The sequence below is a fragment of the Mustela erminea genome, chromosome 5 (assembly GCF_009829155.1).
Source record: "Mustela erminea isolate mMusErm1 chromosome 5, mMusErm1.Pri, whole genome shotgun sequence".
Classification (NCBI taxonomy): domain Eukaryota; kingdom Metazoa; phylum Chordata; class Mammalia; order Carnivora; family Mustelidae; genus Mustela; species Mustela erminea.
The window spans coordinates 132,314,115-132,332,879 of NC_045618.1; the positions used below are offsets into that span (position 1 = coordinate 132,314,115).

Here is an 18,765-nt window from a genome sequence, read left to right on the forward strand (position 1 = left end):
CTGGACTATGATCTCTACATGTAGGATAAAAGCAGTGACATCAAAGAAATGGGGGCATGTTACTACTTCTAGATTTTATTATGTCACATCTAAGAAGTGAACAACACTAACATTATTAACTGTAAACCAGGAATGTACATAAAAGTACAAAAAGAATATAAAAATCGTATAAATAAAGTTTTTATACCATCAAGGCCTACTCAGCCTAAATCAACAAAAAAGCCAAACCAAACCAACCAACCAAACAAAAGCAGACCTACCTTGGGCCTCTTGGGCCTTCCAAGTAACTGCTTCTAGGAGGATCTGGAAGCAGTCCACCTGACCTCACTGGCATATCCTTGACTCCAGTGATTGGCTGAGATGGAGCAGCTGAAGACTCCCCAAGTCCTTGCTCAGATGAGAATGAACTATATGGCAGAGTAGACTTGCTCAGAGGAGCTTTAGAATTCATTTGTTCTGATGGGCTAACAGCTGATTGCAATGGAGGGTGGTAGGCTGAGGGCGGGCCTGAACCAAAAGACACAGGAGTGGGAAGCAGTGCTGGTCTAGGTTTCTCTGGAACCTGTGAACTCTGAGAAGTGGAGGCTGGTGGGACTGGGGCTGATCCTAACTGAGGAGGCATCCCTTGTGGAACCCCGGGGGGAGGTAATCCTGGAGGAGGTGTGGCTAAAGACAATGGTGGGAGGGGCAGGACAGGTGGAGGGGCTGTTGAGGAGAGGGACGGTGGGGGAAGAACGGGCGGTGGCCCTGCAGAGGAGAGGGACGGTGGGGGAAGAACGGGCGGTGGCCCTGCAGAAGAGAGAGATGGAGGCATCCCAGGTGGGGGCACAGAGGTTGGTAGAGAAGGTGGCATCACAGGTGGGGGCATGCCAGGCGGTGGCACCGAAGCAGGCAGGGCAGGGGGCATCACTGGTGGTGGCAATGATGGAGGCAATACCGGAGGGGGCATTGTCGGTAGAGGTGGAGGCATCTGAGAATACGGAACGAAAGGAGGTGGCATTGACATGTTCCCCATATACTGGTTCTTCATGTTCTGAAAGGAATTGACTTTCTCCTGGAGATAGGTCTGAGTCGCTTTCATATGTCCCTGCCATGTTTTCCACTGCTTCTCATACTCCTGAAGCTGATCTTTATGAGGATAAGAATGGAGCTGCTCCTCCCACAGCTGAAACTCCCGCTCCCATTCTTGGTAGAGATGTTGAAACTGTTGCTGCTGCATCTCATAATGCCGCAGCTGCACGTCTACAGACATGGTCTACGAACAAAGGGTGACAATTATTTCAAGACATTCCTGTAAGAGAACTGACCCTAAAGTTAAAATATTAACGAATCAAGGGCATCTGTAGTCTTAATTAAAATGCTAAAGACTTTGGGAGACTAGTAAGGATAAACTTGTTACATCTCCTTAATGACGATCATTCTTTCTTCCTTTGACTCATTTCCCTAAGTTATCATAGAGCTGGAGAAACCAACTAAACACTAAAGCAAATACCTATCTCAGTAATATTTGTTTTCAAGTTTTTCGTACTACCATGGATCACTTTAAGAATTTTAAAAATGATTTATTACTATAGACATACAGACACAAGTTTGTGTCTTCTGGACATAAAAAGAGCAGTTATCTTTTGCTCTGTTTCTAGGTTTCTGTGGTGATTGCTATGATCTTTTTGGTGGATTTTTGCTTGTCTGTCACTGAAGTGATTTGTAGGCAACTTGAAACTACATGATAAGAATCTCTGGTTCTTAAAATCCTTAGCAACGGTCCTTTAACACCTGCCTGGGTTGACATGACCAGAAGTCTGCACTACACCTGCCCCATCCCAAGGGCATTTCTATAAAGCTGTACTTCCCAAATCCCCGGTGATGTGACAGGTAACTACTTGGAACCCCCATGGAAAGATCAAATTTAATTTCTCTCCTTCACATTTAGATCTCTTTCAAGAATAACAACTCCTCCATGACTTGGGGCAACTTCCCACGTGCGAGCTGAGGTGGCACTTGCCTGCATATGTGGCGGCTGCTGGATAATCTGCTGGTACTGCTGGAGGATCTGCTGTAACTGAGTGTGCTTCTGCATTATTCCCTGATACTGGAAGCCAACTCGATGCTGCTGGTGCTGCTGCCAGTGCGCGGCTGCGGCCTGCAGCTGTTTTAACCTAGCGTCCTCTTCCGGGTCTTCAGACTAAAAGATAAAAGAGAAAATACACTTTTATATAAGTAACAAAACAGCAACCAAATTAACAAAAGACCCAAATATTTTATTAAGTATTGTATTACACAGTTCAGAATCTTTACAACTCTGGCTGACTGAGAAAAGTTATTTTGTGTTTAGATAAAATCCCTGGCTCTGCTTACACTGTTGCTCACGAGTTCTTATATAAAGGACTTTATGAATCCCATAGTCCTCACTGTAATAATCATCTCACTGTTCCTGAACAGGGCAACCATTTCCCCAAAACAGTTGCTTTATAGCTATGTCCTTTGCACTCCATAAGAAACCTTTGGGGCACCTGGGTGGCTCAGTGGGTTAAGCCTCTGCCTTGGGCTCGGGTCATGATCCCAGGATTCTGGGATCAAGCCCTGCATCAGGCTCTCTGCTCAGTGGGGAGCCTGCTTCCCCCTCTCTCTCTCTGCCTGCTTCTCTGCCTACTTGTGATCTCTGTCAAATAAAAAAAAAAAAGAGAGAGAGAGAGACCTTTTTCTTTTTCACATTAGCCACTTTCAACTAAGAGATTACAATGTCATCATTACAGCTCAGTAAAGTTTCCACACAGGCTCTTGGGAGAACAAATATCTTCGGACCAAAGTGAGAACTTTCCGTGTGTTATGTTCAGTGACAAGGATGATCACACTGAATGCTTCAACAGCTCTGTAAGATAGCCACTGTTATACCCATTTTGCAGATGAGGAAACTGCAGCACGGAATGGCTAACCAACTTGTGCAGAGTCCCCACCATCCGCAAGGGACAGCGCCTCCCCTGCCGCTGGGGCAGCTGAACAACAGACACCGCAGCTCCTAACGGCTGCCCTGGCTGCCAGTGTGACAGACGGCTCCCGGGCATCCTTTTAGGGCTTAGAGAGCCTCAGTACAGAAGAGTGTCTAATTCTTCACTCACTTCAACCATCAGAAAAATGCCTTTTCTAAACCCAATCAGGCATTTATCCAATTTTCCCATATCGGAATTTTGCATGTTTAAAAAAAAAAAAATACACACACAGAAAAACATATATTCATTTGACAAAAGTATATACAAAAGAATCAGGAAAAAGCTAAACAATTTCTTAAACAGCAAATAATTAATTTTATGGTTACCTGGGGTTCCTCAGGTGGGAGAGGAGGCGGTACCTCCTCATTAGGTGGTGGCAATGGGGGCTCATCGGACGAAGAGGGTTCTGGTGCTTGACTGGCGGCAGGTACTGTAACTTCTTCTTTTACCGGCTCAGGGGCATCCTTTGCTATGACGGGACCTTTTTTGTGTCCTGGCAAGTGCACTTTTGTCCTCTGCTGCAAACTAAGCAGGTGCTGCCGATACCAATACTGCTGCTGTTCCTACAACAGAGGGCATTTTTAAAAATTTTAGTTGAAAATCCTATATATTTGCAACTTGGTGTTGACAGAGACCTGCGTTTGTATTTGTGGTCACATGTCTGTATGTAAGAAAAGGCAAAGCTGGACTGAGAAAGGCAAATAAGTAAACATGATCTTTCAATTCCTCCCCCAAGTATATACATTCAAGTTACACCATATATATTAATTCAACATACTTCTCTACTCTTTTAACACACATACTTTTGGAAGTGAGAGCAGTCTTTTTGATAAATGCTCAGAGGAAATCCTTTCAGTATTCACAGCTGCTTATTTTTAACCTGCCATTGGCTGGTGCGGATTTATCCAAGGAGTCTCATCATTAATGAACACAACCAAATAGTTCTGTCTCTTCTTTGCCTTCTCTTTCCTCCAGTGCTCGTCCCTCTTTTGAACACCTGCTGTATGCCCGCTATATACACATAAATGAGAATATACTGTGTTTTAGAATACTATTTATTTTAAAAGACTCAGCTTTGTTCTCCAAATTATACTGTAATTTAACTTTCTGGAAGCTTGTTTTGTGCGTCCACTTGAAAAACGTTACAACAGTAACAAATCTAATGCAGAAATAATTAGAAAATACAGCTGATCCTCATTATTTATGGAATCTATATTTGCAAATATGCCTACTTGCTAAAGTTTATTTCTAACTCCAAAATCAATACTTGGGAAACTCTGGTGTCATTTGTGGACATGCGTAATAGAGCACTGAAAATTCTGAGTTGCCAGACTTGCACATTTCCTGCTGTGGCAGAACAAGGCCATGCTCTGCCTTTTTGTTTCGCTCTCATACTGTAAATAAGTGTCCTTTTCATGGTCTATTTAGGACCACATTTTTCAGATTTCTGTGCTTTTTGTTGGTGACTTTGCTGTTTAAAATGACTGCAAGCATAGTGTGGTATGCAGTCTGGTGTTCCTAAGTGCAAGGAAGCTGTGACGTGCTTCACACAGAAAACCTGTGTGTTAGATAAATTTCATTCAGACATGTGTTATGCTGTTGGCTGTGAGTTCAATGTTAATGAATCAACAAAGTATATTAAATAAGGTGTCATTAAACAGGAACACATGTAAAACAAGGTTATGTATTAACTGGTTGATTAAAATGACACCAAAGGCTCACAGGAACCTAACCCTGTATTTCCCCCTGGGAGCAATGGTTTAGTATTCACTAATTCAATGTTCTTGGCAACTTTATGGAACACAAATACCTCAAAATAAGGAGAATAGACTGTACAAATAAGCAATAACTAATTAATTACAATCAATTAAAAAATCTCACCACTCAGACCTAACTACAGGATCTTCATTTTCCCAGTACTTATTATATAATTCCCTATGGTTACAAGGTTGCATACAGAAAAGAGTTGTCATAACACTAAAATATTCACACATGTACTACCCTTTATACTTCCATAATTAACAACAGCATGTATTTCTACTACAATTATAAAGATGTAGGATTTTATGAAAGTGATGTTGGAGAACTTTGGAACCCATTGCTGACAGCTGAGGATCTAGCAGAAGTCCTGTCAGTTAACAACCAAAACATTTTTTATAATAGGAATTGCAAAAGAGAATATGAATATCAAAGTCTGAAAACAGCCCCTAGGAAAACTGATACATCTCTACTTTCTTTTTTAATATATCCAAAACCAAAATAAAGACAACATGTAATGCTGCCATATTAACTGTGTTGGTATTATAACTAAAAATTATAGTACAGAAACCAAATCAACACTATTCTTTGTTCATTCTAAGACTCAGCTATCCCTTATGATTTGGGGCTTTGTTTTTTAAGATTGTGTCCCAAATCAAATTTTTTACTTTTTACATAAACTTTGGGTACCTGTGTTGAGTGGATTCGTTTTGCTTAGATTCACTGGGATTCACTATCTTTGGATAACCAGGATTTTCTATATTGCTAATATTTTGTTGTACATCCTGTCCAGTTTCCCCACATGCAAGCAAAATGGATAAAAAATATACAATATATACTCTTTTCTCACTGAACATAATGTTTTATTATCTGTTTTTTCACTCACAGAATGTAATTTTCTTGGGAGAGAGCTGTCTCATGCTTTTCTTATATCCTACCTGGTGCTTAAGCATAGTGCTAGAGCACAGGAGAATGTCACTAAAGGGTTATTGATCAACTGAAGACTTCGTTTCCACTCATTTCTATGACCTGAAACTTGCTTCAAACTATTGAGAGGAATAAATTCCATCTCACTACCTACATCTTGAAGTCTGGGTCATGAATGAGCTACTATTATGTTTTTAATTACCATGTACATAATCATCAGCTCCAGAAATATAATTATTTTTCCTATTGAACATTAAAAAAAAAAAAGCACACTGACCATGATAGTTGACAATAATGTACCATTAAAACATTTTCAATGTCTTCCACTCTTTTATGAAAAAAGCAACAGGCTTATCTTTCAGCTTAAAAAAATTAATAAACTTAGTCTCTTTCAAGTAAAAGTTAAAAGTTTCCATTGTTTTTAGTTGCTTTGAAAGCATCACTAAAAGATACAAAGATGCAAACCATCTTTCATAAACCAGAAGCCAATGGCTACAGACATGGAAGACTGTACAGATCTAGATTCTTGATCAAGAATTGATCTAACTGTCAATGACCTGTCAATGCTTCCCATCTTTGTCTAAGACCTAGTCTAAGGTTAAGAACCTTACTAGGAGCTCGAATACTTGTTGATTTGCTGACAGTAGCACTGTAGGTCAATTTCTATTTCATATGAACCCAAGAAGCAGAGTAACTAGATCTAAGTCAGTCCTAGGACCTGGCTTCAGCATATTTTTAAAGCTCTACAGATGAGCATCATTCAGACATGTCCTCAGTGACCCCAAGAGAAAAGTGACTTATCTCTATTTTAGAAAGAAATAAAACCTGCTTGGACTTACTAATGAAGCCAAAGCCAAACTAGTAGCCACTTTTTCTGACTGTCCCATCGTATCAGACAACTCAATCTTACATGGGATGCTAGTTCACAGATAGAGGAAAATCACTGCATATGTCACATTCAAAAAGAGATTGAACGAAGAGAGTTCAAAAGGATGTAAGAATTATTTGTCAAAAATATCATTATCAAAAGGAAGCTAATTTATTCAGCAAGCATTTACTAACCACTTGCTACCAGTACAGTAATGAACTAGGTACTAAATGATTTTCCAGGGAAATATAAAGCAGAGAATGTGTGAGGTGGGGCAGGAAGGGAAGAGACAGAGAGGGAAAGAGAAAGAGAGAGAGAGAGATGTTTTAGAGATAATTTCAGAAGGTTGCCTTTCCTATCCAGGTTATTATCAATGCCTGTAACACTAAATGTACTATGTCCTACATCCTAAAGCAAGGGGTGGGGAGAAATCTGGCAAAATAATGGTTTTCCATTTTTTAGTCTTATTTAAAACATATTTATTTTTAATACTTTTGAGGTTCACATTCCACTCCAGGAATTAAGGTCACCAGATAATCTTAGTCCCATCTAAAAAAAATTAGAACTAAAAAAGAAGGCGCCTTTACTTCACCTCTTCCTCCAGCTCCTGCCCTCATTCTCTCTCTCTCTCCTTCAGTCAAACTTCTTGAAAGAGTTGTCTATACTCACCATCCCCATTTCCTCACCTTCCATCACTCCTCAAATCAATGCAATATGGCTTCAGTCACTATGAAACTGCTCCTGCCAAGGTCAACAATAATCTACATGTCAGTAAATGCAAAAGATAACTCACAGTCTTTATCTTGCTTGACCTCTCAGTGGTAGTGACACAGCTGACCACTCCCTCTTCCTAGAAACAGTCTTCTTTGTACTTCTGTGGGACTGCACTGTCCTGACTTTCCACCTACCCGTTTGGTCTTTCTTCTGTTGGTTTCCGTGGATACCGAGATTCTGCAGGACTAGGCTCAAAGTCCTTTAAACTCTATCCTTACTCTACACACACTCCTCAGGAGACCTCCTCTATTTCTGTGCCCCAAATACCATTTTTATGCTGATGACTCACAACTCTTTCATGTCTCAGGATCTCACTTCTGGACTCCAGACCTGTACCTAACTTTCAATTGAACATCTCCTTTGGAATCATGTGGCTCACGGACCTCAAACTCAGTAGGTCTAAAACTACACTCACCCTTTCACATCATTCCCAGACCTGTTCTTCCTCCTCTTCCGGGTTTTCCTATTTTATTAGTAAATGGGACCACTATCTACCTGGCAGGACTCCAGAAACTCAGGAATCCTCCTTGACACCTCCCTCTCCACTACTACTCAATCTCCAATTAGATTCTAGCGCACAAATATTTCTCCAGTCTTTCCACTCCTCTCCATCTCCAGTATGACCATCCAAGTCCAAGACTCTATTATCTCTTGCCTGGATTATTTTATTAAGTATTGTCTCTAAGTCACCCTTGCTCTTCTCAGTTTCACTCTCCAGACAGCAAACACAATGAGCTTTCAAAAATGCCCATCTGTCATATTCAACTATACAAAATCCTTCAATGGCTTCCTACTGCCTGAAAGTCCTCATAGGCCCTCCCGACCTGGTTTCTGTCTACCACCCTTACCCTGGGCTTTCAGTAAGCCTTACTTTGAATGCTATCTGGTTAATTCCTACTTGTTCTTCAAGTTTCACTTAAATATCACTTCAAAGGGAGGCCTCTTCAATTAGGTTATAGCTCTCAACCATATTCAATCACTTAAAAAAGATTTGTTTCTCACCTAATACATGCTAGACCCTGAGCAAGACACTGCAAATATAATGGTGAGCTTAAAACCAGAAAACAAGGGGCGCCTGGGTGGCTCAGTGGTTTGGGCTGCTGCCTTCAGCTCAGGTCATGATCTCAGGGTCCTGGGATCGAGCCCCGCATCGGGCTCTCTGCTCCGCAGGAAGCCTGCTTCCCTCTCTCTCTCTCTCTCTCTCTCTCTCTGCCTGCCTCTCTGCGTACTTGTGATCTGTCTGTCAAATAAATAAATAAAATCTTTAAAAAAAAAAAAACCAGAAAACAAAACAAAACAAAAAACCCCTACCTTTTCCCATTCCTCATGGAACAGGCTAGTGATAATGTGTATTTTATAATCCCACAGCACCTTGTACTCCTCTTAATTACTTATTAAATGTCTTGTTCTTCCCATTGGGACAAGTCATTGAGGGCAAATGCCATGTCTTACTTTCTTCACTATTTAATCTCTGGTACTAAACTAAGCACAGCACTTGGCACATAACTGCTACTCAATAAATACATGAATATTAAATAAATGACTGGAGCACCTGGGTGGCTCATCCGTTAAGCGGCTGCCTTCAGCTCAGGTTATGATCCCAGAGTTCTGGGATCGAGCCCCACATTGGGCTCCCTGCTCAGCAGGAAGCCTGCTTTTCCCTCTCCAACTCCCCCTGCTAGTGTTCCCTCTCTCACTGTGTGTCTCTGTCAAATAAATAAATAAAATCTTTAAAAAAAAAAAAAAATAAGTGACTAAAATTCTAATCCAAGTCAACAGCTTAAATTTTGAGAATAAAAGGATTAAAAAAGTCACAAGTTATGAAAAAAAGGCTAGTATGCACTCTACCTAACCAGTCCCTTAAACACATAGAAAAATTAATTCTTCAAAAATACACATTGCATTAAATCAACAATGCTTTATCCTGAAAACTAGACATTAAATGGAAGACTATTAAGCACTTATCCTACCTTTCCTATACCAACTGTATTTCCAATAAAATAGTTCTAGTTCATGAAAGTTTTTCTTTACAGAATTCCATATAGTAAATGTAGAAGAAAGGGCAAGAAAAAATCACCATGTAATAACTTTCAGTGAAGAACTAATTTACTCAGGCAAAGACTATCAGCGGATGAATCACCAGATGGAACATTAGAGGCAAAACTGACAGGACAATGGAGGGACTAGACTATTAACCCCTGATCAATCTTGGTTCCAATAATAGTGGGACAACCAAGCACTGTGTGTCTCTTCATGAGATGCAAATGAAGTACACAGCACCACCCTCATGAAGTACACTTGCCAAAAGAAATGTGAACTTAAATCTAAGCCTTCAGAGTTTACCAGAAACGTGAAAGGGAGTGGGACAAGTCAAATGATAAGAAACCAAGAGAAAGCAGGCAAATCCAGAATGTGGGACATTCTGCAGAACAAGTGAGACAGATTTCTCATCAGGTTCAATGGCATGGGATAGAAAGAGAATAGGAGACTAATCTAGATGAGGCGTTCTTAACTGAGGGTGATTTTAACCCCCAAGGGATATTTGGCAATGTCTGGAAACATTTTCATTTCCCACTGTAGGCTGCTACCAACATCTAGTAGTTACAGGACAGAGGTGCTGCTAAACATCTTACAATGCACAGGACTGCCTTCCATGACAAAGAATGATCCTACTTCACAATGTCTGTATTGGATTCTGATCTGAATAAACCATTAAAGCATGACTGAGTTCACTGGGGAATTTTAACATGGATGATACCAAGGAATTTTTTTAAATTAGTATGATGAGACAATAGGGGAAGTCTGAATGGGTCAGGTATTAGATGATACAAAGAAACTGTTGTTACATTTTGTAGGTGTTATAATGTATTTACCTAAGGAAAAGTCCATTAAAAAAAAAAAGATTTTATTTATTTATTTGACAGAAAGAGACACAGCAAGAGAGGGAACACAAGCAGAAGGAGTGAGAGAGGGAGAAGAAGGCTTCCCACTGAGCAGGGAGCCCGATGTGGGGCTTGATCCCAGGACCCTGGGATCATGACCTGAGCCAAAGGCAACCACTTAACAGCTGAGCCACCCAGGCGCTCCAAAAAGGTCCATTTTTTAAAAAGATGACTAAGAATGTAGAGATGACATGACATGACATCTAAGATTTGCTTTAAAATATTTCAGCAGCAATAAAAAAAAGGCACAGGTCAAGTAAACATGATAAAATCTTGACAGTTTTTGAATCTGAATGATGGGTTTAAAGAAGAAACCATATCATTTTCTCTACTTTTGGGTGTGTTTATAATCTTTCGCCATCAAAATTTCTAATGACATATTCCAAAAATAAAATACGAACCAAAGAATAATAAATTTGCAGAAGGGTTCTTTGTCAGAGATCAGTACTGGCATGAAGAAAACCTGTGTAATCTAATAAGCCAAAGTATCCTAAGTCTAGAACATGACAACTCTTGTAGCTTATTCAACAAATCTCCATGCAGAGTCTACAGTTTGCAAGGCACTGTCCTAGGTGCTACAGAGGATAAAAAGATGAGTGAGATGGTCCCTGTCTGCAAGGGACTTAAAATCTGAAAACCAACCAACCAGATGGGTGAGTCAGGGATGGCTTCACAGAGACCCTGATATTTGAGATGTACCTTGAAAATAATACAATTAAGGCAGGGAGAGAGGGTTGAGAAACTTGGGGTGATTTCTAGACAGAGGTAAGAAAACCTAAACAAGCTTACGAGGCCCTTCTTGGTCTTCCCCCTACACTTCTCAAGCCTCATCTTCCACTCTTTTTTTCTGGCTCTCACCAAAGAATTGCAGGCAATGAATACGCAAAGCACTGAAAGAAGTTCAATACAGACAAGGGTGTAAAGGCAGAAAAGCCAAACCAGCAAACCAATGCTCATATATTTGTATTAAAGACGGGTCTGATTCCTCCTCCCCACCCTCCAAAAACAATTCATTTGTCTCTCAGAAGGCCAGAAAAAGTCTAGTAGAGAGGAGAAAATGGATGTTGTACTTTTGCATGGACTAACTCCGATAGTGTTTTGACAACAAAAACAATGGGAATTTCAGAATGGGTTGGGAATGGGGACAGAAATTTCTTCTCTAGAACAGAGGAATCTGGGGAAAATAACCTAATGGGATGGGGTAAGCCCAAAGAATCTCTTATTCTCCTATTTTACTCCAATATCACAAGTGTCTTCTCCTGATGTGTCAAGCACAACATCTTGCTTACTTAAAACAACTTGTGTTCTTAATTTCTAATGGAAAACCATTAAAGCACCACATCCCTATCTTCTGGAAATCTTTTATATGTAAATCTGAGCTTGCAGACTAAGACTCTCTTTTCATTAGGAAATCTAAGGTAGATTAGTAATTGCTAGAAGTGTCTATTGTAAGAAATCATTAACAAGTTATTTACTCCACTTTAGTTCTATCTTCTTTCTTAAGGGAGAAATTCATTTGTTACTGCTATCCTGTCCATCTGTGACTGCTCTGTAGCAAGCATCACTTAAAACAGAAGTTTATAGAAATGACTCTCTCATGGAGGAAGATATATCAGTAACTTTTCTTCACCTTGGCCAAATTCCAAGGCAGTTACTCTGGAGTGAATGGTAACAATGCATTGCAGCAAAATGGGTATGTCTTAAAGCTTGCTTTAAGTGATTTGGGAAAAGGACGAATGGGTCCATTCCTTAAAATAACCAAGAGACTCCCAAATGGTCAAAGGCGAAGAGACTTCTTATGTATCGCATACCCATGTATACACATAATTAGATACTCCTGGTAAGAATAAGATTTCCATTCCTCATTTGCTAACATTTGGAATTCACAAAGCTGACAGCTATACCAGTGGCCCCTGAATAACTTTTTTAAAAAGCTAACTAGTCATAAGGTTTGTATACATTTCAAGTAACAGCCTTTGGGAAACTTCTTTTTTATACTGCCTCTCAAATGGAAATTTGAGGTTAAAATACAATTTTAAAAGAAAGTGCTTTATAAAAGCAATAAAATCTAGGAGGTGGGTCAAAGGGAACCAAAGGATAGGTCTGAGAAGTAATTCTTCAGCCACCCCACTACTCTGTGGTTTTCAGAAACATCCTCAAACCCTGTTCTTTTAATAATCCACATTTAGCTACTTGAAAAGCAGAGATGTCAGACTTGACGCTTAAGGAATCCTTTGGAGTGTAAATTAGCTATTCATTGTGTTGGAATTAGCCTAAGCACAGGTTAAAGCCCTGAGGCCTGCTCACTTAGGGCCCTCTAGGTGAAAGATGCTGCTCAGGCAGATGCTTTCTTACCTGTGGAGTCATTGTGGAGGGATCTGGCTCTGGGGCAGCTTGCTGTTCAGCACTCTTGTTCTTGGCCCCACTCTCCAAAGGCTCTTGCTGGACAGTTGTCTTATTCCCAGAAGGGGCGGACGGTGGTGGTGGAGCTAGTAGCTGGGATTTAGAATGGCCCTGGGAGGGGCGGGAAGGAGATGCCTGAGAGGAGGGCAAGTAGGACTGGGAATGGCTCAAATAGGATTGCGAGGAGGAGGAAGAGGAAGAATAAGAAGGGGTGGGCGCCAGGTAGGATTGGGAAGGTGGGGACTGAGAAGGGGACGGCTGAGCGGGAGGTAGGTAGGGCTGAGACGAGGCCGGGGGGTAGTACGAGGGTGGCGGCTGAGGTGGGGGCATGTAAGACTGAGAAGGGGGCATATAAGATCCCGGCGGCACAGGGGGAGATTCAGGGGGGGAATCCAGCTCCATGGGAACCAAACCAGGAGACCCATCTCGTTGGTGGTGGAGCATCTGGTGTTTGTACTGCTGCTGCTTCTGATAGCTGAGGGCCGGCCCAGGCGGCGGGGGCATCGGTGGCGGCGGTGGCTGCCAGTCCCCGTAGCCGCCCCCCGGCATCACCGGCGGGGGCGGTAGGGGGGGCGGAGGAAGGTGATGGGGCTGGAGCACGCACTGCATTTGCTTCTGGTGCATCTGCTGCAGCTGCTGGAGCTGCGCCAGGTGCTGCTCGCGGAAGCTCATGAAGCCCGAGGAGGAGGGGGCCGCGGGAGTCGTCGAGCTCGAGTACCCGGGCCCCGGCGAGGCCTCAGGAAGCGCCACCGGCGGTGGCGGCGGCGGGACCGGCGGCGGCGGATAGTGGCTGCTCCCGCCATACCGGCCCCAATTCGGGTACATATCGGAGAAGGCGGCGCAGGGCTCGTCCCGGCGCCGTTACTCGTCGCAACCGACCTCCAGGAGCTGCGGCGGCGACGGCGACAGCCGGAACTCGCGGCGCCTACAGGCCCCGGAGCGTGTAAACGGAGCGCGCCAGTGCGCCGGCGCTACCGAGCTGGGCCCGCGACCGGGAAGGCGGGGACGGCACTGGAGCGACTACGCCTGCGCAGTAGCCACCGAGAGGAGAACAAAGGCGAGATAGAGCGACCCTTTGCTTAGTGACTCTCGGTTGCCATCTTCCTTCAGGTTCGGATAATGGACGTGCGAGTAGAATATTCTCATAGAACCAAGGAACCATAGAGTCTCACCGCTGAAAGGGTTGGTAGAGATCCTATCGCTCCAAAGGTTCATTTTTGAATGAAAAAAAAAAGGGGGGGGGGGTCCATTCACAATAGCAACAATCTCAACAACAACAAAAAAGACATGAAACAAGTAGGAATAACTCTAATAAGAAATATGTATAATTTATATGAAGAAAACTACAGAACCATACAGAATCATATCCGAGGGGAATAAATTAGACTTGAAATAATGGAGAGGCTTACCATGATCCTGAATGAAAAGGGAAAAATTGTAGAGATGTCAGTTCTTCTCAAATTAAATGAGTAGAGTTAATTCAATTCTAACAAAAAAATCCAGTTGGGAACAAAACTGTGAAGAATAGAAACATTTTGAAGACAGAATGTAAGACTACACCAATCCCTACAGGTATATGAAAGATAACGTCTGCTAAAAGTGAAGAATGGAATTTTTTAGAATAACTCAACGCATAAAAATTCATGTTGAAAAATCTCAACTAAAAGAAAAGATAGCAAAAACCAGATTCAAAGGTTGTCCCGCGAGGGTGACCTAGAAAATAATCCAATCTGTCAACATAATACTCAACTTTGGCTTGAATGAATCACTGAAAAACAAGGCTGATACACACTGAATTCTGGGGAGAGGAAAAAAAAAAAACTACCTAACTCATATTAAGTGTGTCAGTGTGTCAATTGTGAACCACTTAAAGATTTGACCTTCCTTCCATCTTAGCAACCCAGATCTTCACCTCTCTTAGGAGGCTGATGTGAGTAGAAATTGGGGCATCTAAGTATCTTTCAGAAGAGCTTTCATTCTCATAGGAATTTAGCTGAATTTCTCTTAATTTTTTGTTGACATATAGCTTATATACATAAAGTTAAACATCATAAGTGTACAGGTTAGTGAATTTCACAAACCAATCACACTGTTGTAACTAGCACCCTGATCAAGAAACAGAACATTAGGGCCAGGTCAGATACCTGCCTGCCCTTGTGCCCCTTCTTTTCCCAAAAAGAGAAGAGAGAAAGAAAAGAGAAACAGAACATTGTCCAACTCATAAATCCCACTTACTTGGAATTTTAATATTTCTATCAAAGTTCTTTTGAAAAATATTAAAAATACATGTAACTTACTATAGTGAGAGCCTAAAGGAGAATATGAGATGACTGTCTCATTAGATGAAGAAAAAGTATATGACAAATTTCGACATCCAGTCACAATTTTTAAAAACTTTAGCAAACCAGAAATTAAAGGGAACATCTTAATCTTATAGAGTACTTGTTTTTAAAAACTACAGAAAACATCACACTGAATTGTGAAAAGTTGAAGTTTTCCCACTGGGATCAACAACAGATGTTCAGTACCATCACATCTGTTATGGATTGAATTGTGTCCCACCCCACCCCTCAAATGTTTAAGTCCTAATCCCCGGTACCTCAGAATGTGACTTTCTCTGGAAATAAGATTGTTCAGATGTAATTAGTTAAGGTAAGATCACATTGTAGTAGGGCCAATCCAATACAAGTAGTGTCCTTATAAAAAGGTGGTCATGTGAAGACACAGACACACAGAGACCATGCCCATGTGATGCTGAAAACCAAGATAAGAGTTATGCAGCTGCAAGCTAGAGTGGAACAAATGAAATTCTAATACATTGATGGTGGAAGTGTAAATTTAGGGCAACAATTCTGAAAAACTATTTGTCAGTACTTACTAAAGCAGAACAGACCCAGAGCCTACGACCCAGGAATCCCATCACTAGGCATATAATGAGGAGAAATGCATGTATATGGTATACAGAAGGTATGTACAAGAATGTTCATAGCAGCACTATTTGTAATGGTTGAAAACTGGAAAACAACGCAAAGGTGCACCTCCACTAGAATGTATAATGAAATTGTGGTACATTTATACAAAGCACATTTATAAATGTACATTTATACATTTATACAAGAACAATGAAAATGAACAAACTATAACCACATACAACTCAGGTGAATCTCACAAACATAATGTTGAACAAAAGAAGCTAGGCAAAAAAAAAATAATATGTACTATATGTTTTCACATATATAATTCAAAAACAAACATAATTGATATGCAACATTAGAATTCAGGATAGAAGTTACCCTTGGGGTGAAGGGATAGTGATTTAAAGGGGTGCATAAAAGGCAGCTGCTGGTAATGTTCTGCTTCTTGATCTGATAATGTTAAAAGTGAGATTAGTGGTTGCCTTTGGGGGGAGAGAAAGGGTAGTGGTTAGAAGGGGATACAAGTAGGGTTTCTGAAATGCTAACAATGTTCTATTTCTTGAACCAAACAGTAATTCCACAAACATTTGCTTTGTTAAAACTCACTGAACTGTATGTTTATCCTTTGTGCTTTCCACTTTGTGTGGTGTACTTCACAATTTTTTAAAAGCTAAAAAAAAGTGGGAAGGAGGAAAGTCATAGAGAAAGATGAGATTAGATGGAAGGAAGCAGAAGGTTTCTCTTTGTCTTTTTCTTTTCCACCTGGCATTGGTAGGTTCTAGCTGTCCTGTCCTCTATTCCACCCCTCAACAAACATGGGTTTTTCAGCACCTACTTGGGAGACAGCACCTATGTTTAAACAGGCCCTTCCACATTCCCCTTATTATTTCAAGATAAAGATCCAACTGGGAATGGTTTTAGATGCTATAGGAAATCCTGTCCCCTACATTCTTACTCTCAGGGAACTAACATATAGTTGGCCACTCAAAACTTCTAGCCTGCACAGTTTTCAAAAATTCACAGCCATCTTTAGGATACAGAACCCCTATCCATGACAGAAAATTCTTGAAAAGAAGATCTCAAAACATCTTAGGGACAGCGACTTCACATTATATGACCAATCCCGGGCCAAGTTTTTAGAGATGAATTTTATTAATCTAGTTTGAAAAAAGTAACAACAAAAATATAAAGTACTCCTTCAAAATGAGCTAAGGTTTGAATTAAAGCACAAATCATGCAGAAGGTTTTGTGTGGGAGACTCCAGAGGGGGTTAGCTCTTAATTGTCAGTGCTGTCAAAGTCAACTTCTCTGGTCTAGGTTTATAACCCAGCTGTACTTCTTTCCTGTTATGTTTCATTCTTGCTGTTGCTAGGGGTGAGGGCTGGGTGAGGTGGCATTTGATTGGTTAATGGTCTGAGGTCATATTCTGATTGGCTGATGGCTTACATACCATCTTGAGGAATACAAATCTCTGTTAGCTCTTGCAGCTCATATTGTTCTAAGCAACAGGATCTAGAGGCAGATTGTCTACTATTGGACCTTTGCATCCTTAGGCAGGCAGTTAACCAGGATTTTAGATGGATAATGTCTAAACTTACGAGTAAACTGATCACACATAACCTTGGCCATGTTAGTGCTTCTTCTCCTCCCTATTACACTCTCCTCCTCTATTGTTCTCATTTTGTCTTAAAGAAGCCTAGAGGTGTTTATATGTAATCCCAGTTAACATGTAGCAAGTCCTTCCAACCATTTCCAATGGATCCCAGTTTAGAAAAGCCTGGAACTTAAGGATGGTTGTATCCATTACAGTTCTTTTGATGTTATCCATAGCAACAGCTGAAATTTTTTTTTTAATGTGTTGAAAAGATACTGTGGGAAAAACAAAATAGACAAGAAGGTCATTTAACTAGATCTAGAAGTAGTACAAAGCTGAGGCAGGAGCTATTCTATCATCAAAATTCTGAATGCTGTAAGAAACAAAGTTCGACTCTTTTTTTTCCTTTAACCTTTAGCCTCTTGGTGCCCTTGCAGATATATGGGCTGGTAAGAGAAAGGATCTAGAAGAAAGAGTCTCCACTGTTCCCCTTATCTTCTATAGCAAAAGCGCTGGATACTCTGATCTAAATCCTGCAGACAACTGTGGAAAATGCAACAGTGGGGAAATTGCATACAACTGGGGAAAATGTAACGTTCAAAACCAAAACAAAACAAAAAAGTCTAGGTGCTGTTAGGAAGGAAAAGTGGATGTGGATAAGCAACAACAAACATCCACTACCCTGGGCCACTGTTGTCAGGCTAATATGCGTAAGGACAGGAGCATAAAAAGGAGTTTAGCAGTATAGATCAAATGCAAAAAGAACATCACCAGAAAGATCTTGAGAGAGAAAAAACGCAAGCCCTCTGAGCAAGGGTGAAATTGGGAATGACTTTAAACTGAATAACTAATGTATTAATTAAGATGCAGTCTAAGCTGCTATAACAATGAAACACTATAGTGGCTGAAACGAAAGTTCATTTTTTCACTCATTAAACAGTTCAGAGGTAATCATCCCGAAGTTATCCTCTTCAATATAAAGTTTCCATTTCTGGGTTCAAAGTGGCTACTCTGGCTCCCGCCATCAAATCTGAACCTAGCCTGCAAGCAAGTAGATGGGTTAGGGAACCACACCTTTTAAAAAGCATACCTTTTTGGCATCACAATTCCAGACTTCAAGTTCTATTATGAAGTTGTCATCATCAAGATAGTATGGTTCAGGCACAAAAACAGACACATACATCAGTGGAACAGAAGAGGGAGCCCAGAAATAGACCCTCAACTCTATGGTCAGCTAATCTTTGATGAAGCAGGAAAGAACGTCCAATGGAAAAAAGACAGCCTCTTCAGCAAATGGGGTTGGAAAAATTGGACAGCCACATGCAGAAAAATGAAACTGGACCATTTCCTTACACCACACACAAAAATAGACTCCAAATGGATGAAAGATCTCAATGTGAGAAAGGAATCCATCAAAATCCTTGAGGAGATCATAGCTGCAGCAACTTCTTCCTAGAAACATCACCAAAGGCAAGGGAAACAAGGGCAAAAATGAACTATTGGGACTTCATCAAGATCAAAAGCTTTTGCAAAGCAAAGGAAACAGTCAACAAAACCAAAAGACAATGGACAGAATGGGAGAAGATATTTGCAAACA

General features: G+C 41.0%; 1 protein-coding gene across 4 annotated transcripts in view; it reads right to left on the minus strand.

The window, feature by feature from the left end:
• The window catches only part of YLPM1 (YLP motif containing 1), a 75,526-nt gene extending 61,853 nt beyond the window's left edge, over positions 1 to 13,673 (minus strand). For 3 of the 4 annotated variants that reach the window (XM_032344909.1, XM_032344911.1, XM_032344910.1), the window contains exons 1-4: positions 12,612 to 13,673; positions 3,314 to 3,550; positions 2,003 to 2,182; positions 261 to 1,255 (exon numbers count right to left, since the gene is read on the minus strand). In XM_032344909.1, coding sequence (XP_032200800.1) covers positions 261 to 1,255; positions 2,003 to 2,182; positions 3,314 to 3,550; positions 12,612 to 13,484 — 2,285 coding nt within the window. In that variant the 5' untranslated portion in view covers positions 13,485 to 13,673. The remainder of the gene's footprint in view (positions 1 to 260; positions 1,256 to 2,002; positions 2,183 to 3,313; positions 3,551 to 12,611) is intronic. The other variant, XM_032344912.1, reaches the window with a different exon arrangement.
• Between the last annotated feature and the right edge of the window lie 5,092 nt (positions 13,674 to 18,765).